This window comes from Zalophus californianus, chromosome 15, assembly GCF_009762305.2.
Source record: "Zalophus californianus isolate mZalCal1 chromosome 15, mZalCal1.pri.v2, whole genome shotgun sequence".
NCBI lineage: Eukaryota > Metazoa > Chordata > Mammalia > Carnivora > Otariidae > Zalophus > Zalophus californianus.
This window is the reverse complement of record NC_045609.1, coordinates 30,184,982-30,195,869: the sequence shown is the minus strand read 5'-3', so window position 1 is coordinate 30,195,869 and position 10,888 is coordinate 30,184,982. Positions and strand designations below refer to the sequence as shown.

Sequence of the window (10,888 nt, the reverse complement as noted above, 5' to 3'; positions counted from 1 at the left end):
TGGGGAATCTGCTTCTCTCTGTCTCACAAATAAAATCTTAAATAATTTAAGAAGGTGCCCCTAATCGTATATTTCTTCCCCCTCCCAAGATTTTATTTTTAAGTAATCTCTACACCCAATGTGGAGCTCAAACTTAAAACCTCAAGATCAAGGGTCACATGCCCTACCAACTAATTGCGTGCCTCCTATATTTCTTTGGACCAGAGTTTTTCAACCTAAACACTACTGACATTTTGGGGTGGATAATTCTTCCTTTTTTAAGACTTTATTTATTTACTGAGAGAGACAGCACAAGTGGGAGAAGGGGCAGAGGGAGAAGCAGACTCCCTGCTAAGTAGGGAGCCTGACACAAGGCTCTATCCCAGGAACCTGGCATCATGACTGGAGCTGAAGGCAGACACTTATCCGACTGAGCCACCCAAGTACCCCGGGTAATTCTTTCTTGTTGAGGGGCTGTCCTATCCAATGTAGGATGGTAGCAACATCCTTGGCCTCTAACAACTAGATGCCAGTAGCATTCACTCACCCAGCTGTGACAAATAGAAGTGTCTCCAGACATTGCTAAATGTCCTCTGGGGCAAGTTCACCCCCTGTTGAGAACCACTGCTTTAGAGTATATCACATTTTCTACCCTTTTCACTCAACAGTTAATCAACTCTTATGTACCCACTAAAATTCTGAAGGAAGTACACAGACTAATAAAAAAATTATGTTTAATTAAAGAAGGCTTAACTTAAGACATCATACTGACATCTACTGGCTTGGTGCTAAACTGTACATTTGACATATACTGCATTTAAAAAAAAAAACCTCAAAATTAAAATATAGGTGCTATTTTGGGAAAGTAGAACAATTAACTGAAAGCAGTAACATTAACATCAGTACTATTCGTTTTTTGTAAAGTCTAACATATATAGTAACAACGGTAATTGTCTATTACTTAGTTTTTGATGTACTGTCTTTTGGATGAATTGAATTTTTAATGAATAGAGACTGATAATTAGAGGGGATTTTTTTTTAAGACAAGTAAAAAAGTCTGATTCAAAAAACTTGCAAAAAATTAAGCAACATGCTATTTTATGATTTATACTGAAATTTTAAAAGACTAAAAAATTTTTATAAAAACCTAATAATGATAATTCTATAAATAAAACTGCAATTCTCTAAGTATTTTAATAAAAGACATTTTGTAATTAAATACTACTATCAATTAAACTGATGAACTTTATTGGGGTTAAAACTATAACAAAGTTCATCCTAAAACATTTTGCAATGCAAAATTATTTCACTCAAGGAGTGTTTAATAATTTGAATGCCAGGAATTACAAGCAATTTTCAAAAGCAGACTCTTCACATTCATAAAACTTTATACATCATTTGAACTAACATATATTTATACTACTAAAATCAAACATGCATCACTTTCAAACATTCTTGTATCATGATTTTATATATTACATTATTTAACACCATTCCTCATCACTACATGTATTTTATCATACACCTGCACCATTCTCCTTGGATTTCTGATCTTTATCTTCATTCTTGACATTATCCTGTAACATAACAGACAAGGAAAAAGTGTATTTAATTAGATTCTCTTAAATATAACTTTAAAAATCATAAACAATAGTAAACAAACACTCGAGATGGCCCATTTTGCCATCTATAAAAAACTGACACTGGGGGCAACTTACAGAAGAAAACCCCTCAATGAGGATGCGGAAGACGTCTCAATTATTCTAGTTAGTTTATAATGGATTTGAGTTACAGATTTTTTTAGTGACAAAAAATACTAATAAATTGATTTTGATAGTGCCAAAGAATTTCTCAACTCTGCCCAACAATAAATGGCTTTAAAAAGAAGTAAATGGTTTTATTTTCCTCAAGTTCAAATTCAGTTCACTCTCTAGTTCTGAAAGAAATACAAATAAAACTTGTAAGTTTTCAAGAAGTTTCAAGAAGTCTACATACATAAACCACGTTGACATTCCAACTAAGTTCTACAATACAGTCTTTTGGAAATTGCTTTTGATTAATCTGATGAAGGAGAGAATACCCACTATTTGCTCTGAGAAAACCCACTAAGAGATTATGACATTAAAATTTGTCCTACATCTACCATTACACCATTGTACAATGACATAAATGACATTAAAATTTCCAGGGTTAAAAGTTGAAACAAACTGAAAATATGAAAGTATAAAACTGCTAACCTTCTTCAGTACAGTGTGGATTTCATCCATTACTGTAGATAAGTTTCTGATTGTCTTGTTGAGTTGGTTTTCAAACTGCAAATTCATGTTTTCTGAAATCTTTAAGTTTTCTTGTAACTGATTAAAGTCCTTTTTAACTTCTCTGAGTTCACCTGAGAGGCTTTTGTTAGAATTCTCCAAATTTAATATGGTTTTTTCATCTTCATCTGTTAAAAAAAAAATCAGAATTCACCATCTTACCCTTTAAAATCTCCAATTTAATTATGAGGTTAAAAATATGTAAGGAAAGGGTGCCTGGGTGGTCAGTAGGTTAAGTGGGTAGGTTAAGTGGCCACCTCTTGATTTTGGCTCAGGTCATGACCTCAGGGTCCTGAGACTGAGCCCTGCATCAGGCTCTGTGATCACCAGGACTCTGCTTGAGGATTCTCTCCCTCTCTCCCTGCCCATTCCCCCACTTGCATGTTCTCTCTCTCTCTCTCAAAAATAAGCAAATTTTTTTAAAAAATTTAAGGAAATATTAAGGAAAATAAAAAGCAGTTATAATTCCTTAAAATGTCCACAAATGTCAGTTATAAAGCATGAGGCAATATACTCACTTCATTTAAACTAAGTTTTACCCTAAGTATTACTTCTAAACCCAGGTTCCACTTTTAGATGATTGTATGGGATTAGAGAAAGTAGCAAAAACTGAGGAAAACTAAGGAAAACTGAGAACTAGGGGAGGATTAAAAAAGTGCAAAAGAACAACAAAGGAATCTATGAATGCATATGAAAATCTAAGACAAATTCTTATAATGCTAAGCAATTTTATAGCTTTTAATGGTCAAAAGGGAGTTGCATAATGTGCCTAGACTAAAATACAAAGTATGTATATGCATGTGTACATAGCTATGTATATATGTGTGTACACATACATATTCCAGCAGGGTTTTTTTTTTTAAAGATTTTATTTATTTGAGAGAGAGAGAATGAGAGATAGAGAGCACATGAGAGGGGGGAGGGTCAGAGGGAGAAGCAGACTCCCTGCCGAGCAGGGAGCCCAATGCGGGACTCGATCCCGGGACTCCAGGATCATGACCTGAGCCGAAGGCAGTCGCTTAACCAACTGAGCCACCCAGGCGCCCATTCCAGCAGGGTTTTAAAAGTACTGAAATACCCAATGCTGTTCCTTACCCGTTTTTTCTTCTAGCAACTGCAGCTTCTGTTCTACTTCAGCTCTTACTTTCTCACTCTTCTCCAATTTTTGCAAGAGGCTTCCTACATCTACCATTGCACCATTGTACACAATAAGACCAACATTTTCTTCCACATCCTTTGATTCTTGTTTTACTGTTGGTGTTGGAAGTAACAACCGGTTCCCTATGATATAAAAGATATTTTATTTACTTTTTTCTTTAATAATTACAAAACAACATAATCTCAAAATAATATATTCAAACCTAGCATATCTTCCTGCAATGCTTCAGACTCTTCATGGTTTTCTTCATCTTTTGAGGTGTCTGTTAATTTCCGGTAAAAGCAAGACTCACGGAGTACTACTTTATTAAGAAGCTTCTTTACCTGTCATACAAGCAAGTAAACAAAAAGATGAGAATACATTTTTGATTATCCTTAACTGTGTTCTAATTTTCACATATAATAAACATCAATGGCATCTGTGTTCCCAGGTATCCTCTTCCACTCAAACACTTGTATTTTTTTTAATTTTTTTTTTTTTTTTTAGATTTTATTTGAGAAAGACAGAGATAGTGAGAGAGAGAGCACAAGTGGGGAGGAGAGGGAGAAGCAGGTTCCCCACAGAGCAAAGAGCCCGATGCAGGACTTGATCCCAGGACCCTGGGATCATGACCTGAGCCGAAGGCAGACGCTTAACCAACTGAGCCACCTAGGTGCCCTTGTTTTTGTTTTTAAAAAGATTTTGACCTGAGCCGAAATCAAGAGCTGGACACTTTAACTGATTGAGCCACCACCTGTGTTTTGTTTTTTTAAAGATTTTTCATTTATTGGGGTGCCTGTCGCTATGTCTCTCTCTGTCAAATAAGTAAGTAAAATCTTAAAAAAAAACACCTTTTTTTTTTTATTTCTTTGAAAGAGAGAGAGTATGAGCAGGGAGAAGGGGTGGAGGGAGGAGAACCACGCTTCCCGCTGAGCAGGGAGCCCGATGAGGGGCTCAATCCCAGCACCCTGGGATTATGACCTGAGCTGAAGGCAGATGCTTAACCGACTGAGCCACCCAGGTGCCCCAACTTGTGCATTTTTTAACTGTCTTCTCTATAAACCTAAAATCCAAATTATCATTTGAAAAGATTTTTGTTAATAAAAAACATGTAACACTGATAGAAACACTAAAGCATACACTAAGGTATATGTACTGGCTGACTCAGTTGGTACAGTATGTGACTAAATCTCAGGGTTGTGAGTTCAAGCCCCACACTGGGCTTGGAACCTACTTAAAAATGGGGGAGGGCACCTGTATGGCACAATTGGTTAAGTGTCCAATCTTTGATTTCGGCTCAGATTGTAAATCAGGGTCCGGAGATCTAGCCCCATGTCGGACTCCATGCTCAGTGCAGAGTCTGCTTAAAAGACTCACTCTCCCTCTGCCCCTCCCCACCCCCTGCATGTGCATGCTCACTCTCTCTCTCTCTCTCTCTCTCAAATAAATAATATTGAGGAAAAAAAAGGTGTAGGAGCACCTGGGTGCCTCAGTCAGTTAAGCGTCTGCCTTCAGCTTAGGTCATGATCCCAGGATCCTGGGATCCAGTCCTGCATTGGGTTCCCTGCTCAGCAGGGAGTCTGTTTCTGCTTCTCCCTCTCCCTGCCACCCCCGCTTGTGCTCTCTTTCTGTCAAATAAATAAATAAAATCGTTTAAAGGGACATTTAACTTTTATTTTACACATTTCAATATTTCTTGACTATCTCTATTACCTTTTTACTTTTATATTTCAAAAAGCCAGAGATTAAAAAGATAATTACTTAAAATGGCTTTTCATTTTAAACATTCATAAGACAGATTACCTGAGCCCGAGAAAGATGTAGTCCAAGAGTATAAAGTATTTCTTCCAAATCCTTTTCAAGAAGATAACCACAATGGCTTTGATCAAAATAAACAAATGCCATTAACAGATCCCTGTTAATTGTGATCATCTGAGTCTTTTCTTTTTCCTAAAGAAAATGCAGAATAGTACATAATCTTTACCCCAGAAAAGTGAGAAATTGAGACTATGTCCATATAATAGTTAAAAATATGAAAAGATCTTTGCCTCATGCTACAAGTTAAAATGAGCTAATCTTGTTTAGGTATACGGGAGAAAGGAATAAGACATATTGGTTATCTGACATAACTACAAATATAACAACTGGCTGAATTCTGCTCTGAGTGGTAATATGTAGATATGTAAGGACCAATAAACTTCATGACAGTGTTATGCTTAATAAGTCTGGATTATGTGAGAAATGGAACTTATTATGTTATAAAGAATATTCAATAAATACCTTATCTTTAGAGGGCCTCTCCTTGCAGTACCTGTTGATATCTCTTTTATCATCTCGTTTGTTTATTTCTTCCTCATCCCGATCTATAAAATCAATACAACAGCAACAAAACACTCATTAATACAGATATTTTCTACTACTACTGTAGAGATCAAAAATAGTTTTCTGTTACTGATCAGTTTTCAAAAGACACAATGAAAAAAATACTGTATGAATAAAAATGGATTGGACTTTAATGGGGTGCCTAGCTGGCTCAGTCAGTAGAGTATGTGACTCCTGATCTTGGGGTTTTAGGTCTGAGCCCCACGTTGGGTATAGAGATTACTTAAAAATAAAATCTTAAAAAAAAAATATTTTTTTTTTCTTAGAGAAGAGAGAGAGAGAGAGAGAGAGAAGGTAGGAGGAGGCACAGAGGTAGAGGGAAAGAGAGAATCTCAAGCAGACTCCCCACAAAGTCAGAGCCAGACGTGGGGTTCCATCTCACAACCCTGAGATCATGACCTGAGCTGAAATCAAGAGTTGGTTGTGTAACTGACTGAACCACTCAGGCGCCCCAGAAAATAAAAAATTATAAAGAATAAGAAAAGGAAGAAATGTATAGAGGCACTAGGAGGAAAAAATGTGACTTTAAATCAAATAACTTAATTCCATAAAAATGTGAAGGACATAGTTCAAAAAATGAGTAAGTTTTATATATAAAATTGGAAATTATAACACAAATTTAAACAAAACAGAGCAAGGCATATTTTCTAAAACCTACAAAGAAAACTAGTCAATGCAGTAAAACTAACTGCAGATAGATTATTGCAAAATAAAACAGTATGTGAGGAACTGAGATGTTCTTAAGATAAAATTAAGAAAACCTAATTAATATTCAGATTTATTTACACTAACATTCTATTCCATGTTTAGAGATAGGAACTTGGATAAACCATTCTTTTTTTTTTTTTTTTTAAAGACTTCATTTATTTATTCATGAGAGACAGAGAGAGGCAGAGGGAGAAGCAGGCTCCCAAAGAGCAGGGAGGCCGATGTGGGACTCGACCCCAGGACCCTGGGATCACGACCTGAGCCGAAGGCAGACACCCAACCATCTGAGCCACCCAGGCGCCCACCATTCTTTTTTTTTAAGATTTCATTTCATTCATTCATTTTGGATTTTAAGTAATCTCTACACCCAACATGGGACTCAAACCTACTACACCCAAAGATCAACAGTTGCATGATCTTCTGACTGAGCCAGCAAGGTCCCCCAAACTGTACACTTCTAAATGGATGAGATATACAGTATGTGAATTATATCTCAACAAAGCCATTTTTGTAAAAGGGAAATAGGCAAATGGTCTAAAGCTGGATTGTGGTGATGGTTTAACAAATCTATAAAGTTATTAAGAATGATTAAAGAGAGGACGCCTGGGTGGCTCAGATGGTTCAGTTTGCCTTCGGCTTGGGTCATGGTCTCAGGGTCCTGGGATCGAGCCCCACATCGGGCTCCCTGCCAAGCAGGGAGCCTGCTTCTCCCTCTCCCTCTCCCTCTACTGTTCCCTCTGCTTGTGCTCTCTCGCTCTGTCAAATACATAAATAAAATAAAATCCTTAAAACTAAAAAAAGAATGATTAAAGTGCACATTTAAAAGTAGTGAGTTTTGTAGTATGTATTGGCATGTAAATAAACTATTAAAAAAATGTGTCCTTGGAACCGATTTCTCTCATATATGCTACAGGACATTAAAGGTTTATTATTGTGGATAAATTAATTTATTGCTAAGAGCCTCAGTTTCCTCAACTATAAAATAGAGAAAACAACAGCCTCTGAGTATTAGTGTAATTACGAATAATTTTTATCGAGTGTACCATATATTACATGAGGGTAAATTTCTTCCCTTTATTAACATTTTATAGACATGATCCACCTTATTTGAGTATTTAACTTGAAAGCTATTAATTTCAAAACTTTGTCTCCCTTGGAACATAGATTTTTTACAAATAAATAAATCCCATCACACAAAAATATACTAAGATTGTAGCAGCAATCGTGTCCCTTTATTTCCCCCCACATATACTACTACCCATATGAAACACATTTAAAGGAACATGTTATCGGGCGCCCGGGTAGCTCAGTTGGTTAAGAGACTGCCTTCAGCTCAGGTCATGATCCTGGAGTCCCGGGATCGAGTCCCGCATCGGGCTCCCTGCTCGGCGGGGAGTCTGCTTCTCCCTCTGACCCTACCCCCTCTTGTGCTCTCTCGCTCTCTCTCTTCTCAAATAAATAAATAAAAAAAATAAAAATTAAAAAAAACTGTTAAAAAAAAAAAAGGAACATGCTATCTATAAAATACTTTATGGGGCACCTGGGTGGCTCAGTCGTTAAGCGTCTGCCTTCAGCTCAGGTCATGATCCCAGGATCCTGGGATCGAGGCCCACATCAGGCTCCCTGCTCTGCGGGAAGCCTGCTTCTCCCTCTCCTCCTCCCCCTCCCCCTGGCTTGTGTTCCCTCTCTCGCTGTGTCTCTCTCTGTCAAATAAATAAATCTTTTAAAAAAAACAAACTTTATCATCTTTTTCAATGTCATTAATCTTCCAACAGTTTCTTCAATGGCTGCACAGAATTTAACTGCATATCTATAGGAAAGTATATTTAAATAATTCTCTATTATTAAACATTAATACAAGGGTACCTGAGTGGCTCAGTCGGTTAAGCATCCAACTCTTAATTTTGGCTCAGTCGTGATCTCAGGGTTGTGGGACAGAGCCATGCGCCCTGCTCTGTGGGGAGTCTGCTTCTCTCCCCCTCTTTGCCCCCACCCCACCAACTCTCTCCCTAAAATAAATAGATTTTTTTTTTAAGATTTTATTTATTTATTTGACAGAGAGAGACACAGCGAGAGAGGGAACACAAGCAGGGGGAGTAGGAGAGGGAGAAGAAGGCTTCCCGCCGAGCAGGGAGCCTAATGGATGCGGGGCTCAATCCCAGGACTCTGGGATCATGACCTGAGCCGAAGGCAGACGCTTAACGACTGAGCCACCCAGGCACCCCAATAAATAAATCTTAAAACAAAACATTAAGACTAATTCTGATTTTTTGTTTTATAGACAATTATGGAATGAACACCTGTGTTGATATTTTAAAGGATCACAGTTGACTGACATTGCCAAATTTATGTCCAGAAAAAGTACAACAATTTAAACTGACTGCAAAAGTGATAAAAGAACTCTTCTCCTTACCCTTGTTTGTTAAACTGACGTTACCTTTTATTAAAATCTTTTCACCAAGGGGGGCCTGGGTGTTGCAGTCAGTTGAGCATCTGACTCTTGGTTTCACTCAGGTAGTGATCTAAGGGTCGTGGGATCAAGCTCCGTTCTTAGTGTCCGCACTTACAGGAGCCTGCTTAAGGCTCTCTCTCCCCCTGCCCCTCTCCCCCACTCTCTCAAATAAATACGTATTTTTTTTTTGTTTAAATACATAAATCTTAAAATAAAAAGGGGGGGCCCTGGGTGGTTCAGTCGTTAAGCGCCTGCCTTCAGCTCAGGTCATGATCCCAGGGGCCTGGGATCGAGCCCCACAGAGCAGGAAGCCTGCTTCTCCCTTTCGCACTCCCCCTGCTTGTGTTCCCTCTCTCGCTGTGTCCCTGTCAAATAAATAAAATCTTAAAAAACAAAAATCATCAAATTGATTGGTAAAAATAGACTTATTATTGTTATATGCTCCCGATTACTAAGAAAATTCAACACTACTTTAGACATTAAATGGCACTGTATTTTCATTTTTTAAAAAAATCACTATTCTACTTTTCTCCTGGAAAAAGAGTGGTCTTTAAGTAACTTGAAAGGATTATGAACTACAAAGTATGTAGGGGGAGAAACTGTGATAACATAAGCAAGCAGCAACTGAAAATACCAGGGAAACCAAAAAAGACCTATACTCCTATCACCCTGTTTGGCTTTGCAGTTTATGACATTTGGATATTTAGACTGTTCCAGGAACTTGGAATATATATCAGCAAAGAGGAGACAAAAACTCTAAGATTTTATTTAAAAAAATTTTTTTTAAGATTTTAAAGTAATTTCTACACCCAACGTGGGGCTCAAACTTACTACCCCAAGATCCAGAGTCGCATGCTCTACTGACTGAGCCAGCTAGGTGCCCCCAAACCCCTCTTTTCCTTATTAAGAGCTTATATGTATTCAAGTGGGAAGACAGACAATAAGTAAAATAAGTAAACAGTACAGTAGAATAGGTTATAAGTTCTCTAAGTAAAGTAAAATAAGGAGGGATCAGGAATGTGTACCGGTGGGGAAGACTGCAATTTTAAATAGGGGTGGGTGCAGAGCAGGCTTCATTGAGAAAGTGACAGTTGAACAAAGACTGCAAATGTGAAAGGTGGATCTCTGGTAGTTTGCACACAGAAGGAACTGTCAAAGCAAAGGTCCGAATACAGGGGCACACATAATGGGTTCAACAAAGTCAGGATGCTTTGGGTGCAAAGAGCAAGTAGAAAAGAGAGATAAGAAATGAAATTAGAGGCTTGATTTTGTAGAGTCTTAGAGGTCATTGTAAACACTGGCTTTTTACAGAGTGAAATGGTGAGCCACTGAAGGAATCTGAAAACAAATGAAAGAAATCAAACAAATAAATGAAATGACTTAAATTTTACAAAGGTTGTTCTGGCAATTGTGTTGAGAAGAGACTTTAGAGGAGAAGGGAGTTAAGCAAGGAAACCAGATAGAAGGTTATTTTTTTTTAATCTTTTATTTTTTTAAAAGATTTTATTTATTTGAGAGAGAGAGAGAGAGAGAGAGAGAGAGACATGGAGCACAAGACAGGGGCAGAGTAAGAGGTAAAAGCAGATTCCCTGATGAGCAGGGAACCTGATGAGGGGCTTGATCCCAAGACCCTGGGATCATTACTCAAGCCGAAGGCAGATGCTCAACTGACTGAGCCGCCCCTAGATAAGAGGTTTTTAAAATAAAGTAGGCAGGAGACAACATGGCTTGGATTAAGGTTAGATTAGTGGAGCTGGTGAAATATGGTCTGTTTCTGAGTATGTTTTTAAAATAGAGGCAATAAGACTTCCAGATAGATTGGAAATGGGACTATGGCAAAAATAAATGAGTTTAGGATGATTCCTAGATGTTAGCGTGAGCAACCTGAAGGATGAAACTGCCATCAAACTAGTG

General features: G+C 37.7%; 1 protein-coding gene across 8 annotated transcripts in view; it reads right to left on the bottom strand.

Annotated features, from left to right (window-relative positions):
- Nucleotides 1-696: 696 nt before the first annotated feature.
- Nucleotides 697-10,888, bottom strand: part of CCAR1 (cell division cycle and apoptosis regulator 1) — a 64,393-nt gene continuing 54,201 nt past the window's right edge. For all 8 annotated transcript variants that reach the window (XM_027589246.2, XM_027589255.2, XM_027589238.2 and 5 more), the window contains 6 exons: nucleotides 5,713-5,795; nucleotides 5,236-5,382; nucleotides 3,656-3,776; nucleotides 3,390-3,575; nucleotides 2,217-2,422; nucleotides 697-1,556 (listed from right to left, as the gene is read on the bottom strand). In XM_027589246.2, the coding sequence (XP_027445047.1) occupies nucleotides 1,497-1,556; nucleotides 2,217-2,422; nucleotides 3,390-3,575; nucleotides 3,656-3,776; nucleotides 5,236-5,382; nucleotides 5,713-5,795 (803 nt within the window). In that variant the 3' untranslated portion in view covers nucleotides 697-1,496. The remainder of the gene's footprint in view (nucleotides 1,557-2,216; nucleotides 2,423-3,389; nucleotides 3,576-3,655; nucleotides 3,777-5,235; nucleotides 5,383-5,712; nucleotides 5,796-10,888) is intronic.